General features: G+C 47.3%; 1 protein-coding gene across 1 annotated transcript in view; it reads left to right on the forward strand.

Moving 5' to 3' along the window:
• The first annotated feature begins 759 nt into the window (after positions 1–759).
• The window catches only part of LOC119928816 (protein-arginine deiminase type-1-like), a 70533-nt gene continuing 55016 nt past the window's right edge, over positions 760–16276 (forward strand). The window contains exon 1 of the mRNA XM_038747334.1: positions 760–851. Coding sequence (XP_038603262.1) covers positions 760–851 — 92 coding nt within the window. The remainder of the gene's footprint in view (positions 852–16276) is intronic.

The raw sequence follows: 16276 nt of genomic DNA on the forward strand, positions 1-16276 counted from the left end.
TGGGTTGGACATAGTCCCTGACACACATGGGGCTCACAGTATTAATTCCCATTTTACAGATGAAGTAACAGAGGCCCAGAGAAATGAAGTGACTGGCCCAAGGTCACATAGCAGGCAAGTGGCAGAGCTGGAATTAGAACTCATGTCTTTCTGATTTCCAGGCCTGTGCTCTGCCCATTCAATCATGCTGCAGGGTAGTACCTCACAGAGATGGAGGAGCACTAGGGAATAGCTGGCTTGGCCCCTTAAGCTCATCGTGGTTAGGGAATGTGTCTGTTTATTGCTATATTGTACTCTCCCAAGCACTCAGTACAGCGCTCTGCACACAGTAAGTGCTCAATAAATACAAATGAATGATGTTTACAGATGGGGGAGTGCAGGAGGACTCAGGCTTCACCCACCTCTGGAGAGATGGAAGTCCATACAGCCGAAGGGTTCCTGCTCAACCAGGGCCCCTTTCCCCTCCCCCATCTGGAGTGACAGTGTCTTGTGGAGTGACAGCTTCCTCAATCAAATCAGACCCAGGCAGGGAGCCAGGGGGTGGAGGAAGGCTCCATCGGCTAATCAGGTCACACGGGCAAATTAGAAGGGAGGAGGGAAGGGGCGGCCCAGCCGGGCTTCTTAATCTCGACCGGCCACCTCCTAGGTGCTCTGTGTACATTTGGCCAGGACGGCAGAGGGGAGAGCAGGTTCCCAGCAGCACACTTCTATGGTCGGGGTGTGACCCCCGAGGGGGAGAGGAGGAAGAGGAGGGGGAACATGGCCCAGCAGAGGACCGTCCGGGTGTCCCTGGACTCCCCCTCCTATGCCGTCTGCGTGGTGGGCACGGAAACCTTGGTTGACATCTATGGGTAAGACCTTGGAGCGCTCCTCTCTGCCAGTTCCCCTCACCCCCATCTCCCCACCTTCTTCGGATGGCCTTCGCTGCCCGTTCAGAAACTTCACGGAACTGGTTCCTGTCCAGGGTGCCAGAGGGGAGAGTGGGTGTTGCTCGTGCCAGGTGAAGATGGAGTTGGCAGCCGAGCCGGGGGATGAGCAATTCACCTTGACTGACTTGTGCCTGTGCTGGGCAAGTTGTTCCTAGGAAGGCAGCCGGGCTCTTGGGGGAGGATGGAATTCTGTTGGATTTTGGCAGCACCTGGTGTCCAGGTGTCTGGAATCTATGGGCATGGTTACTTGGGCTCCCCCACTTTCCCGTGACTCGCTGGGCCACCTCCATTTATTCATTCATTCAACCATATTTATTGAGTGCTTCCTCTGTGCAGAGCACTGTACTAAGCACTTGAGAAGTACAAGTTGGCAACATATAGAGACGGTCCCTAACCAACAACGGGCTCATAGTCTAGAAGGGGGAGACAGACAACAAAACAAAACATGTAGACAGAATAAGAATAGTGGTATCTGTTCACTGCCTACTATGTACTAAGCGCTGAGGGAGATGCAGGGGGAATCAGGTTGGACTCAATGCCCATCTCACATGGGGCTCACAGTCTAAATGACAGGGAAAACAGGTATTCATTCGTTCAGTTGCATTTATTGAGCGCTTACTGTGTGCAGAGCACTGTACTAAGCGCTTGGGAAGTACAAGTTGACAACATATAGAGATGGTCCCTACCCAACAGCGGGCTCAGGTATCTTTTCTCCATTTTACAAATGAGGAAATCGAGGACCAGAGAAGTGAAGTGATTTGTCCGAGGTAACACAGGAGGCAAATGGTGGAGCTGGTATTAGAACCACATCCTCTAACTTCTGGGCTCATGCTCCTTCCAGTAGACAACATTTTTTCAGCCAGCTAGCTCCCCTCCTCACCCGACTCTGACCGATTGTCAGAAAGGACTAGTTACTCAAGATGTTTGTCCTGCTTTGAGTGGTGTTGGGGGAGGGATGGCAGGCCAGAGACCTGGAGTCTCCCACCGTCACAGCCAGTAAGTCCAATGGAGTCTGCCCACTTGTTTGGTGAGGAATTTCTGGGACTGTGCTAATCTGGGGCATGGGGGTGGGTGTTTCAGCCCTGCCTTGCCCCCCGTATTGGCATGGTGGGCCAGGCCCAAGGTAGCAGGATCTCCCTCTAGACTGTAAGCTCACTGTGGGCAGGGATATATTGTTGTGTTGTACTTTTCCACTTGCCAGCTGTGTGGCTTTGGGCAAGTCACTTCATCATCATCATCATCAATCGTGTTTATTGAGCGTTTACTATTTGCAGAGCACTGTACTAAGCGCTTAGGAAGTACAAATTTGCAACATATAGAGACAGTCCCTACCCAACAGTGGGCTCACAGTCTAAAAGGGGGAGACAGAGAACAAAACCAAACATACTAACAAAATAAAATAAATAGAATAGATATGTACAAATAAAATAAATAAATAAATAAATAGAGTACAGTTACCTCATCTGTAAAATGGGGATTAAGACTGTGAGCCCCATGTGGGACAACCTGATCACCTTGTATCCCCCCAGCGCTTAGAACAGTGCTTTGCACATAGTAAGCGCTTAACAAATACCATCATTATTATTATTATTTTCCAAGCTCTTAGTACAGTGCTGTGCATGCAGTAAGTGCTCAGTAAATACAATTAATTGACTGACTGATCTCTGGCTGGAGGAGGGATGTGGGTAAAACAAGTCCTGTCTGTTCATAGGAACTAAGCTCTGAGGGCTGGGATGGAGCAAAAAGGGGCCCCTTCCCCGGGTGTTCAGGGAGTGGGCTCTCCACCAGTGGATTATTCGGGTGCAACAGAGAGTTCTCCTTCCACTGGGGCTTTCAGGACAACCAAAACTTTCAGTCCCTGCAAATGACAGTCCAGGACAAGTGCGGCTTAGTGGAAAGGATGCGAGGTCTGGGGGTCAGGAGACCGGGGTTCTAATCCCATCTCTGTCACTTGTCTGCTGGGTGACCTTAGGCAAATTGCTTAACTCCCCTGGGCCTCTGTTTCCTGTACTGTAAAATGGGGATAAAATGCCTGTTCTCCCTCCTAGTTAGACTGTGAATCCTCCTCAGGCCAGGGTCTGTGTCTGGCCTGATTGTATTGTGTCTATCCCAGTGCTTAGTACAGAGCTGAATGCAGAGTAAGTATTTCATCAATGCCACAATTATTATTATTAATTACTATCATTACTGTTATTAATATTAGTATTTTATTGTTGCACACCAACTTTGCTCTTCCCCCTCTCCCTCCCTGTTCTGGAAGAGTGAGATCTGGGCTTCCTGGTGGTGGGGAGGAGACAGGGAGAGGCTGGTGAGAGACCAAAATGCCATAATAATAATAATAACAATATTGTATTTGTTAAGCACTTGCTATGTGCCAGGCACTGTTCTAAGCGCTGGGGTAGTTACAAGATATTTGTATTTGGACACAGTCCCTGTCCTACATAGGGCTCACAGTCTTAATCCCCATTTTACAGATGAGGGAACTGAGGCACAGAGAAGTTAAGTGACTTGCCCAAGGTCACACAGCAGACAGGTGGCGGAGCTAGGATTAGAACCCATGACCTCCCGATTCCCAGGCCTGTGCTCTATCCACTAGGCCCCACTGTTGGGTAGGGACTGTCTCTATATGTTGCCAACTTGTACTTCCCAAGCGCTTAGTACAGTGCTCTGCACACAGTAAGCACTCAATAAATATGATTGAATGAATGAATGAATGAATGAATGAATGAATGAATGAATGCTGCTCCTCTAGCGGGTGGGTGTTCTCCTGGTGGTGGATAGAGGGGAGAATCTGCAAAACCATAAGACCCCCAGATCTAGTGAGGGGCAGAGATGCAATTTGTCCAACAGGGGCTATGGGTGTGAGATCCTGGAACTGCAGATTGTAAATGTTGGAGTGGTTTCTTATTTTGCTATTTCCTCCTGCTGAGGGGAGGTGATTCTCATGGGACCTATCTGAACCTACTGCCTTTGGGTGGGGTATGTGAGAGGGGGACTTACCTTTGCCCACCCAAGTCTGGGGGAATCTCCCTTCTTTGGAGGGGACCTGCTGGCTTCCCTTCAGTGTCCGGTCTTGGCCCCTCCAAGGCCCAATTAAAAATGGTTCAGGGAAAGAGCAGGAAGGAGGGAGGAGAAACCCAGATTTCCTTTGGGACCTCTCAAATAGGGAGTTGGAATGATGCCACTCTCAGGCTGGGCTCTTGTGCTGGCTTTGGGTGGCTGACAGGGACGGGCATGACGAGGGGGCAAGGCAGAGCCAAGTTGGAAGTAGGGAGAGGAGCAGGATTAGTAGCCCCCCAAAGCCTCCCAGAAGCATCCTAGAGTCCCAGTGGGGAACTCCAGGGCTGCCAATATCTTTTGCCCCCCAACCCCCAACCCCAAGTTAGGGATGGAGTTTCCTAAGAAGAATTTGGAGTCTCCCCCTCTGGACTGTAATTTCCTTATGGACAGGGAACATGACTATGAACTCTGTCATACTGTACTCAAGTGCTGTTCTGTACACTCAAAGTGCTCAATACATACGATTGATTGACTGGTGCACATCTGCATCCAGAAGCTCAGCTGTTCTCAGCAGGTCAATCAATCAATCAATCAATCAATCATATTTATTGAGTGCTTACTGTGTGCAGAGCACTGTACTAAGCACTTGGGACGTACAAGTTGGCAACATACAGAGACAGTCCCTACCCAACAGTGGGCTCACAGTCTAAAAGGGGAAAGGGGGAGCAGGAGTTCTAGGGTGTGGTCTGTAGGAGAGCTTGTTGGATTTCTCAAGAAGGTGTCCATCCCAGCGACCTGGTTTGGAGAGGGCTGGGTTGGAGCCAAACAATTCAGGGGTTGGAGACAGAGGCCTACAAAGCCCTGAGCTGACATTTTACAGCTGGTCTGGGAAGGACCTTGTCTCCATCTTCCCAGGGGACTAGATTCATTCAGTCGTTTTTATTGAGCACTTACTGTGTGCAGAGCACTGTAGTAAGCGCTTGGGAAGTACAAGCTGGCAACATATAGAGACGGTCCCTACCCAACAGTGGGCTCACTGTCTAGAAGATGGACCTACAGTGCATCAGAAGGGATTTAAGTCAGACTGCGTGGGAGATGGAATATTGGACATGGCTCCCTAGGGCGATTGTGGACTCTACCTCGTGGAAAATTTCCTGGAGTGGGTGGGATGCAGAAGAGTCAGGAGGCTGGGGTCTGGGATAGGTGATCTTCCAGACCCAGGATGAAATGCGTGCGGTTGTCAGGGAGGCCAGGGTCTGGCTGGGCTAAGTCCTGGAAGGGGCTTCTAAATGGGCACTCATCCCATGAGCTGGGGACTGAGGGACAAGCCTCCTGGCTCCTAGCAGTGAGGGCAGAGGGGAGGCGGGGAGGGGTGGCCTCCAGGGTCATGGTTTGGGGGACAGGCAGTTTTGCAATCACCTGGGAGCCTCAGGCCCCTTGCCAAGAGCCAATCACAGTCTGCCCTGGTGACATCATGGGAAGTGATTAACCCAGACCGCATTAGGTTTCGTGGCAGTGGTAGTTTGGTGAAGTATTTTTGTTTCATCTATTATGGGCTGAGTGCTGACAGGGCAGGCCAGCTCCAGAGTCAAGTGCGACACAGGTCTTTTGCCCTGGAGCTCCCACTGGGAAGAACCGGCTCACCTCAGGGGGCCAGAGACAACAGGTCAGTCAGGAGTCCGAATGATCGTGGCTGATGTAGCCAGTCCCAAAATCAGCCGGGACCTCGTTTTTTTTTTTTTTAATGGCATTTGTTAAGCGCTTACTATGTGCAAAGCACTGTTCTAAGTGCTGGGGGGATACAAGATGATCAGGTTGTCCCACATGGGGCTCACAATCTTAATCCTCATTTTACAGATGAGGTAGCTGAGGCTCAGAGAAGTTAAGTGGCTTGCCCAAGGTCACACAGCAGACAGGTGGGGGAGCTGGGATTTGAACCTATGACCTCTGACTCCAAAGCCCGTGCTCTTTCCACTGAGCCACGCTGCTTCTCGTTCTGCCCTGGGGGACTCTGGGAAGGCTCCAGTTTCTGCCCAGGTGAGAGTACTGGGATCCTGAGAAAGTTCCCTCATCCTGCAGTTTACCTCTCCCTTCTGGGGCCTTGGAGAGAATGAGTGGTGAGTGGGGGCAGGGAGAAGCGGAGTATGCCAGGAGAAAGGGGATTGGGAATCTGACTTGAAAGAAAAACAAAACAGGGGTCCTTACATTTAGCCCTGATGTGGCCTGAACATGGGAAAACAGCCCTCCTCCCTCTTTCCCTATTCTCGCCCAACTTGGTGACTTCAGAGGGTATTGACTTTGGCAAAACCATGGAAGCCCCGTGACACCAATAAAGATCTGGAGGTGGAACAAAGCCCAAAACAATCCCACTGATCCAATCTTGGACTTAATTGGCCTAATGTACTGGAGGCAGGAGGCTGGAGCCCAGGGTGGCAGAGGGTAATGAGTGTTTGTTCACTTTGGAGGGGGGAGACAGAGCAGAGGAGGCAATGGTGGAGGTGGAGACCTTGATCACGGTTGAAAGCTGCAAGTTTCTGCGGTTGGCAGGAGATGGGACTTAGTCAGTTAATCTTGTTTATTGAGCTCTTACTGTGCGCACTTGAGAGAGTACAATTTAACAATATAAAAGATACATTCCCTTCCCACAGTGAGCTTATAATAATAATAATAATGATGACATTTATTAAGCACTTACTATGTGCAATGCACTAAGTGCTGGGGAGATTACAAGGTGATCAGGTTGTCCCATGGTGGGCTCACATTCTTAATCCCCATATTACAGATCAGGTCACTGAGGCCAGAGAAGTTAAGTGAAACAGTGTGGCTCAGTGGAAAGAACACATGCTTTGGAGTCAGAGGTCATGGGTTCAAATCCCTACTCCACCAGTTGTCAGCTATGTGGCTTTGGGCAAGTCACTTAACTTCTCTGTGCCTCAGTTACCTCATCTGTAAAATGGGGATTAAGACTGTGAGCCCCACGTGGGACAATCTGATCACCTCGTATCTACCCCAGCGCTTAGAACAGTGCTTGGCCCATAGTAATCACTTAATAAATGCCATCATTAAGTGACTTGCCCAAAGTCACACAGCTGATAATTGGCAGAGCGAGGATTTGAACCCATGAGCTCTGACTCCAAAGCCTGTGCTCTTTCCACTGAGCCACACTGCTTCTCATGGTCTAGAGTTTACAGGCTTAGCAGCTTGGCCTTTCAGCCTGTTCCATTATCTCTCTGATTTGGGCTCCCAGCAATTCCCATCATCCCTTCCCCTCCTGAAACCCCAGCTTGCCAGCTTTCCCTCCCCAACCTTGTCTTCATCTTAGAAGCAGCGTGGCTTAGTGGAAAGAGCATGGACTTAGCAGCCAAAGGACTTGGGTTCTAATTCCAGCTCCACCACTTGTTTGCTGTGTGTTGTTGGGTGAGTCACTTAACTTCTCTGTGCCTCAGTTACTTCATCTGTAAATGGAGATTAAGCCTGGGAGCCTCATGTGGGACAGACAACACTATTACCTTGTATCTATCCCAGCACTTAGAACAGTGCTTGGCACATAGTAAGTGCTTAACAAATACCATTATTATTATTATTATTGGAACTCAATCAATCATTGGTATTTATTTAGTGCTTACTATGTGTAGAATGCTTGAGAAAGTACAGTACAATAGAGTTGATAGATGCTATCCCTGCCCACTGAGAGTTTACTAGGTTACTAGGGGGAGACAGACACTAAGATAAATTACAGATAATCAATCAATCAATCATATTTACTGAACTCTTACTGTGTTCAGAGTACTGTACTAAGTGCTTGGTAGAGTACAATACAACAGAGTTGGTAGTCACAGTCCCTGTCTAGAAAGAAATAGACAGAGGAAATAGAAGAGTATTAGAATATTTACATACGTGCTCTGGAGCTAGCGTGAAAAGCAAAGCGCTTAAAGGGAACAAAGCCAAGGGCATTACTGACGCAGACAGAAGGGCAGATAGGGGAAATGAGGGCTTAATCAGGGAAGACTTCTTGGAGATGTGATTTAGGAGGGTTTTGAAGGTGGGGAGGGTGGTGGTCTGTTTGATTTGAGAGGGAATCCCAGGGACAAGTGCTAGGATCAGCTTGGTAGCAGTTTGGATGGAGAGGAAAGGGTGGGTTCTACAGCAGCAGCGTGGCTCAGTGGAAAGAGCACGAGCTTTGGAGTCAGAGGTCATGGGTTCAAATCCCGGCTCCACCGCTTGTCAGCTGTGTGACTTTGGGCAAGTCACTTAACTTCTCTGTGCCTCAGTTACCTCATCTGTAAAATGGGGATTAAGACTGTGAGCCCCACGTGGGACAACCTGATCACCTTGTAACCTCCCCAGCGCTTAGAACAGTGCTTTGCACATAATAAGTGCTTAATAAATGCCATTATTATTATTATTATTATAGCTGTTATGAAGGTAGAACTGACAGAATTTTGTGACCTGGAATATATCAGTTGAATGAGAAGAGTCAAGGATAATGCCAAGGTCACAGGATTGTGAAACTGGAAGGACAGTGGTGTTCCCTACGGTAATAATAATCAATCAATCCATCAATCAATCAATCAATCGTATTTATTGAGTACTTACTGTGTGCAGAACACTGTACTAAGCGCTTGGGAAGTACAAGTTGGCAACATATAGAGACAGTCCATACCCAACAGTGGGCTCACAGTCTAGAAGGGGAAGACAGAGAACAAAACAAAACATATTAACAAAATAAAATAAATAGAATAGATATGTACAAGTAAAATAAATAAATAAATAGAGTAATAAATCTGTACAAACATATATACATATATGCAGGTGCTGTGGGGAAGGGAAGGAGGTAAGATGGGGGGAATGGAGAGGGGGGCGAGGGGGAGAGGAAGGAGGGGGCTCAGTCTGGGAAGGCCTCCTGGAGGAGGTGAGCTCTCAGTAGGGCCTTGAAGGGAAACAATAATTATATTATTATATTACATAATAATATAATATATATTATATATTAATTATATTATAATTATAATAATAATGATAATGGTGGTATTTGTTAAGTGCTTATTATGTGCAAAGCACTGTCTAAGCACTGGGGGGATACAAGGAGATCAGGTTGTCCCACGTGGGGCTCACAGTCTTAATCCCCATTTTATAGATGAGGTAACTGAAGCGCAGAGAAGTTAAGTGGCTTGCACAAGGTCACACAGCAGACAAGTGGCAGAGCCGGGTTTCAAACTCATGACCTCTGACTCCCAAGCCCGTGCTCCTTCCACTGAGCCGTGATGTAATTGGTTAGTCTTAGGGAGGACAGAGTTCAGGGAGGAAGATAAGGAGTTCTGTTTTGGACACATGAAGTTTGAGGTGTCGGCAGGACATTCAGGTAAAGAAGTTCTGAAGACCAGATGGAATGTGAGACTGCAGAGAAGGACAGAGGTCAGGGCTGGAGAGGTTAGATTTGAGAATCACCCTTGTAGAGGTAATAGTTGGAATTCTGGGGTGGGGTGTGGAGGAGGAAGGAATGAGTTTTCGAAAAGAGTGTGTGTAGATGGAGAATAGGAGACCCAGAACTGAGCCTTGAGGGGCATTTAGAAGCAGCGTGGCTCAGTGGAAAGAGCACGGGTTTTGGAATCAGTTGTCATGGGTTCAAATCCCAGCTCCACCACTTGTCAGCTATGTGTCTTTGGGCAAGTCACTTAACTTCTCTGTGCCTCAGTTACCTCATCTGTAAAATGGGGTTTGAGACTGTGAGCCCCCGTGGGACAACCTGATCACCTTGTAACCTCTCCAGCGCTTAGAATAGTGCTTTGCACATAGTAAGTGCTTAATAAATGCCATCATTAGTATTATTATTTAGAGGATGAGAGGCAAAGATGTCTGTGAAAGAAACCAAGAAAGAGCAGCCAGAGACATAGGAGAATCAGGAGAGGACAGTGTCAGTGAAGTCAAGGTTAGATAAAATTTCCAGAAGGGGGTGGGCCACAGTATTGAAGGCAGCAGAGAGATCAAGGATGATTAAGATGGAATAGAAATCATTAGCTCCCTCCCTGGCCCATACTCTCTCCCTGCAGAACACACTCGTTCATGTCCTGGCTTCTCCCATCTGTATCTGCACCTTCTGATGTTCCCTCTCCCTCTTGTTACCTCTTCAGCTGTCAAGCTTATTTCCCTTTCCTGTAATTCTGACCAATCCTGCTCTCCCCTCTTAGTTCTCTGCCCTCGGTTTTTGAAGCCCCAATCCTTGCCTCTCAACCCCATTTCTTCCTTGGTCCTTCCCTGGATTTCCTTCTCTCCAGCCTTCTCTGCCTCCCCTGTTTTTTTTTTTAAGTGCTTACTCTGTGCCAGCCACTGTTTTAAGTGCTGGGACAAATACAGGTTAATCAAGGTGGGCACAGTCCCTGTTCCACATGGGGTTCACAGTCTTAATTCTCATTTTATGCATGGGGTAGCTGAGGCACAGAGAAGTGAAGTGACTCGACCAAGGTCACACTGCAGACAAGTGGTTGAGCTGGGATTAGAACCCAGATCCTTCTGACTTCCAAGCTTGTGCTCTAACCATTGGCCATACCGCTTCTTACTTCTTGCTTCCTCTTCTCCCCCACCCCCTGCTCTATGGCCACTCCCTTTTGCATCCAATTTTGGGCTATCTGGGGTCTAACCTTTTGGTCTCTCTGCCTTTCCACCTGGGGACAAAGCAGAAACAGACATGGCCTCTAGGCATGTCACCCCCACCTCATCTGGTCCCTGCATCGAGACTTTAGGGTGTGAGCAGAATATTAAATACCGTAGGGTAGCGGTAGAAGCAGTGAGACCTAGTGGAAAGAGCAGGAGACTGGGAGTCAGAAGACCAGGGTTCTAATCCTGATGCCACCGCTTGCAGACGGTGTGACCTAGGGCAAGACACTCAACTTCTCTGGGCCTCAATTTCCTCATCTGTAAAATGGTGAAGAAATGGTTGTTCTCCCTCCAGTGAGCCCCATATCGGACAGAGACTATGTAATGATCAAAATAATAATAATGGTCCCTGTTAAGCAGTTTCTAAGTGCCAAGCCCTGTATTAAGCATTGAAGGGAGATACAAGATAATCAAGTTGGATACGGTCCCTGTTCCACTTGAGTTTTGTGGGCTAAGTAGGAGGGAAAACAGATATTTAATCCCCAGGGGATTAAAACTGTGAACCCCACATAGGACAACCTGATCACCTTGTAACTTCCCCAGTGCTTAGAACAGTGCTTTGCACATGGTAAGGCTTAACAAATACCATTATTAATATTATTATTATACAGTTGAGGAAACTCAGGCACAGTGAAGTGACTTTCCCAAGGTCATACAGAAAGCAAACGGTAGAACCAGGATTAGAGCCCAGGGCCTCTGTCTTCCAGACCCATGCTCTTTCCATGAGGCCACACTGCTTCTCCTCTGACCTGATTATCATCTAAACAATAATAATAATGATGGTATTTGTTAAGCACTTACTATGTGCAAAGTACTGTTCTAAGCGCTGGGGTAGATACAAGGTGATCAGGTTGTCCCATGTGGGGCTCACAGTCTTAATCCCCATTTTACAGATGGGTAACTGAGGCCCAGAGAAGTGAAGTGACTTAATAATAATAATAATGATGGTACTTATTAAGCGCTTACTATGTGCAAAGCACTGTTCTAAGCACTGGGGAAGTTACAAGGTGATCAGGTTGTCCCACCGGGGGCTCACAGTCTTAATCCCCATTTTACAGATGAGGGAACTGAGGCACAGAGAAGTTAAGTGGCTTGCCCAAAGTCACACAGCTGACAAGTGGTGGAACCAGGATTAGAACCTGTGACCTCTGACTCCCAAGCCCTGGCTTTTTCCACTGAGTCACGTTACTTCTCTGGGATCTATCTACCCCAGAGCATAATATGGTGTTTGGCACATAGGAAGCACTTAACAAATACCATAGTTATTAGGGAAGAGTGGCTGCTGGTGAATGAATGAATGAATGATGGCATTTGTTAAGCGCTTACTATGTGTGAAGCACTGTTTTAAGCACTGGGGGGGATACAAGGTGATCAGGTTGTCCCACGTGGGGCTCACAGTCTTAATCCCCATTTTACAGATGAGTTAACTGAGGCTCAGAGAAGTTAAGTTACTTGCCCAAAGTCACACAGCTGACAAGTGGCAGAGCTGGGATTAGAACCCATGACCTCTGACTCCCAAGCCCGTGCTGTTTCACTGGGCCACACTGCTTCTCAAGTCTCCCTAGTGGGAGACACTAGGGAGGAGGGAGCTCTGGGGTGCAGTCGGGAGGGAGCTCTGGAGTGTAGTAAGAAGCGGACTCTCTCCCCCTTCTAGACTGTGAGCCCACTGTTGGGTAGGGACCGTCTCTATATGTTGCCAATTTGTACTTCCCAAGCACTTAGTACAGTGCTCTGCACACAGTAAGCGCTCAATAAATACGATTGAATGAATGAATGAATGAAGGGGACTATGGAATGTAGTCAGAAGGGGGATCTGGAGTGTAGTCAGGAGGGGGCTCTGGGATACAGTCAGGAGGGGGCTAGGGTGCAGTCACTGAGGCCCCACTGTCTGTTGCAATGTTTCTTTTCATGCATTCATTCATTCATTCATTCAATCGTATTTATTGAGAGCTTACCGTGTGCAAAGCTTTGTACTAAGCGGTTGGGAGAGTACAATATAACAGCAAACAGACACATTGCTGCCCACAACAAGCTTCTGCACAGGCAATGCTTCAGCTCCACCCTGGGACTCCCTGCTTGCAGACCAGCTTTGGGGAGCAAGAGGCAGGACTAAGGCCTCTCGAGTGAAGCACTGAAGCCCATAATTGTAATTTATTTATTTATATTATTGTCTGTCTCCCCCTCTAGACTGTAAGCTTGTTGTGGCCAGGGAACGTGTCCATTTATTGTTCTAGTGTACTCTCCCTAGTGTTTAGGACAGTGCTGTGCGCATAGTAAGCGCTCAATAAATATGATTGAATGGATGAATGAATGAATGAATCCATGGACCAAGGGCTTCTGGTTGTATCCCTGTGACAATAGGATTTGAGGAACCTCTTTTTCCTTCCTCATACCCCCTCCAGTCCCACCCCTCAGTTCAGGGCTTGTTGGGGAACCAATCAATCACTCAATCAGTGGTATTTATTAAGTGCTTACCATGTGCAGAGCATTGTACTAAGCGTTTGAGAGAGTACAACAGAGTAAGCAAGTACATTCACTGCCCATACAGAGCTTATAGTCTAGAAGGGGAGAAAAAACTTTTATAGGAATAAATCAGTAATTTATGACATAATTTAAAAATATGTACATAAATGCTGTGGGGTTGGGAGTGGGACAAATATCAAATGTCCAAAGGTCACAGATCCAAGTGAATAGACTATGCAGAAAGGAGAGCGAATGGAGGAAAAGAGGGTTTAAATGGGGAGGAGATGTGACCTTGGTAGTGTTTTGAAGGTACAGAGAGTGGTGGTCTGGCCTATATGGAGAGGGAGGGAGTTCCAGACTAGGGGTAGGATGTGAGGAAAGGGATGGCAGTGAGCTAGACAAGATGGGGCACAATGAAGAAGTTTGTCCTGGAGAAGTGGAGCTTGCGGGCTGGGAGATCAGTGAGGAGAGGCATGATGGGGAGAGATGACTGAGTGCTTTCAAGCCAATGGTAGGGAGTTTCCATCTGATGGTGGATGTGTCTGTTTACTGTTATAGTGTACTCTCCCAAGAGCTTAGCACAGTGCTCTGCACTCAGTAAGCGCTCAGTAAATTGAATGAATGAATGAATGAATGATGAGCAGCCATTGGAAGGCAGCCAGGGGCTCCCCAGAGTCCAAGATGGGCATTTTGGGCTTAACCTAATCACGCAAAGCAGCAGTAACTATAGAACAATCTGGCTTATAGCCAGCTTTTTGGGGATTTAGCCCCGAGGCTGCTGGGATACTAGGCTAAAAGACAGCAGAGGCCGTCAACCTGGTCTAGGTCACATGGCTCTCCAGCTCCCAAGTATGGGTGGGATTGTCTTGGAAATGCCACTTGGCAATATTAGAAATAGCTCTTCTGTTCTCCATTTTCATCCTGAGGTCCTTCAACTCGGGGTCTACCTTCATCTTGAAATATAAAATCTTTGCTCCTCCTCTAGACAGTATACTTCTTGTGGTCTGGGATTGTGTCTTCCAACTCAGTTGTCTTGTACTCTCCTACAACCTAATCACCTTGTATCCCCCCAGCACTTAGAACAGTGCTTTGCACGTAGTAAGTGCTTAACAAATACCATTATTATTATTAAGCACTTTGTACAGTGCTCTGCACATTTTTCATTCATTCATTCAATCGTATTTATTGGAAGCTTACTGAATGCAGAGCACTGTACTAAGTGCTTGGGAAAGTACAATATAACAATAAACAAACACATTCTCTGCCTACAATAAGTGTACAGTCGGGGGGGGCATATAGACATTAATATAAGTAAATAATTTACAGACATGTAAATAAGTGCTGTGGGGCTGGAAGTAGGGGATGAATAAAGGGAGTAAGTCAAGGTGACACAGAAGGGAGTTAAAGAAGAAGAAAGGAAGGCTTAGTAAGGGTAGGTCTCTTGGAGATGTGCCTTTTATAATGCTTTGAAGGGGGTGAGAATAATTGTCTGTAAGATTTGAATAGGGAGGGCATTCCAGGCTGGATGCTGGACATGGGCGATTGGGTCGGTGGTGAGATAGATGAGTTTGAGGTACAGTGAGAAGATTAGCTTTAGAGGAGTGAAGTGTACTGGCAGGGTTGTAACAGGAGCGTAATGAGGTGACATAGGAGGAGGCAAGGTGGTTGAGTGCTTTAAAGCCAATGGTGAGGAGTTTTTGTTTGATGTGGAGGTGGATGGGCTACCACTGGAGTGTTTTGAGGAGTGGGGAAACATGTCCTGAACGTTTTTGTAGAAAAATGATCCCGGCAGCAGAGTGAAGTATGGACTGAAGTGGGTGGAGGCAGGAGGCAGGGTGGTCAGCAAGGAGACTGATGCAGTAATCAAGGCACGATTGGATAAGTTTAAGTGCTCAGGAAATATCATCGAGTCATTGATTAACTTAGGGATACCCTGAAATCCTCTCTCAGGAGGCATAGCCTGGGGATACTGCCAAGTCATGGTCTTGCCCTTTCCTTCTCTTTATATATAATTTGTACACATTTGCATATACCAAGTTTCCTTTTCCAGATTACTTTTTTCACTATCTTCTTCTACATTCCCTTCCTCCCACTCAACTCCCCCCACCCCCTGCCCACTGCTGATATGTGACTTTGGGCAAATCATTTAACTTCTCTGTGCCCATTTCCCCATCTGTAAAATGAGAAATCAATGTCAATTCTCCTTATCACTTAGATTGTGAACCGTGTGTAGGGCAGGAATAGTATGCAACATGATTATTTTGTATCTGCCCCAGCGCTTAGTACAGTGTTTGGCACATAGTCAATGCTTAACAAATTCCAGTTATTATGATTGTGCTCTTGAGCACTGTTATCCCAGAGGAAGAGCAGTCTTGAAAGCCACTGAATGTCGGGTGTCCAGGGAAGAAGAATGGGCTTCCCAGCTGATCACTTTGGTAACCTAGGCATCTTTAACCCCTGAAGGGGGAGGATGGGGGCAGGAAGAGAGAGACTGGTTAGGAAAGCTCATTATAGTGACAGAGACAAAGGCTCAACACTGGTGTTTTCCACTCTGCCTTATCAGGAACGCTTGGCCTGAGGGAATGGAGGAGCCTGTGACATCACAAAAGGCTCAGAGGAGCACTTTGGTGGGAACTCACACTTCAGGCTTAACACTCAGGAGTCAAAGTCAGGCCTCGGAGTCAAAGGTTGTGATCCCCACTCCATTACTTGCCTGCTGTGTGACCATGGGCAAGCCACTTAACCTCTCTGGGCCTGAGTTTCCTCATCTGTAAAATGGGGATTCCATACCTGTTCTCCCTCCTACTTAGACTGTGAGCTCCATGCTGGACCTGATTATCTTTTATCTACCCCAGTGCTTAATCCTGGCATAGAGTAAGTGCTTAATAAATGCCACACATTATTATTCAGACAGCCTGTAGATTTGTCTCCTTCTAGTTCTACTCCTCCCAGGTTCCCAGAGGATTATAGGACACTTGCTTTACAAGATTGCTATCTAGGGTGTTGGTTGGTGGTGGAGGAAGCGGGGATGGGGAGAGAACATTTAATTCTAGTCCATGGAGGAAAAAGACACATTCCATGAACCCACGAGTTCTGCACGTGAAATATGTGTGATCATTTATGAAACCTTTTTAGCATATTCAGGAATCGATAGAGACTCCTGATAAGGCCTGCAGCTTTAGATCCCACAACTTAGCTGCTCCCCAAAGCCACCGAGCTTGATGAACAGA

Source organism: Tachyglossus aculeatus, chromosome 5 (assembly GCF_015852505.1).
Source record: "Tachyglossus aculeatus isolate mTacAcu1 chromosome 5, mTacAcu1.pri, whole genome shotgun sequence".
Taxonomy (NCBI): domain Eukaryota; kingdom Metazoa; phylum Chordata; class Mammalia; order Monotremata; family Tachyglossidae; genus Tachyglossus; species Tachyglossus aculeatus.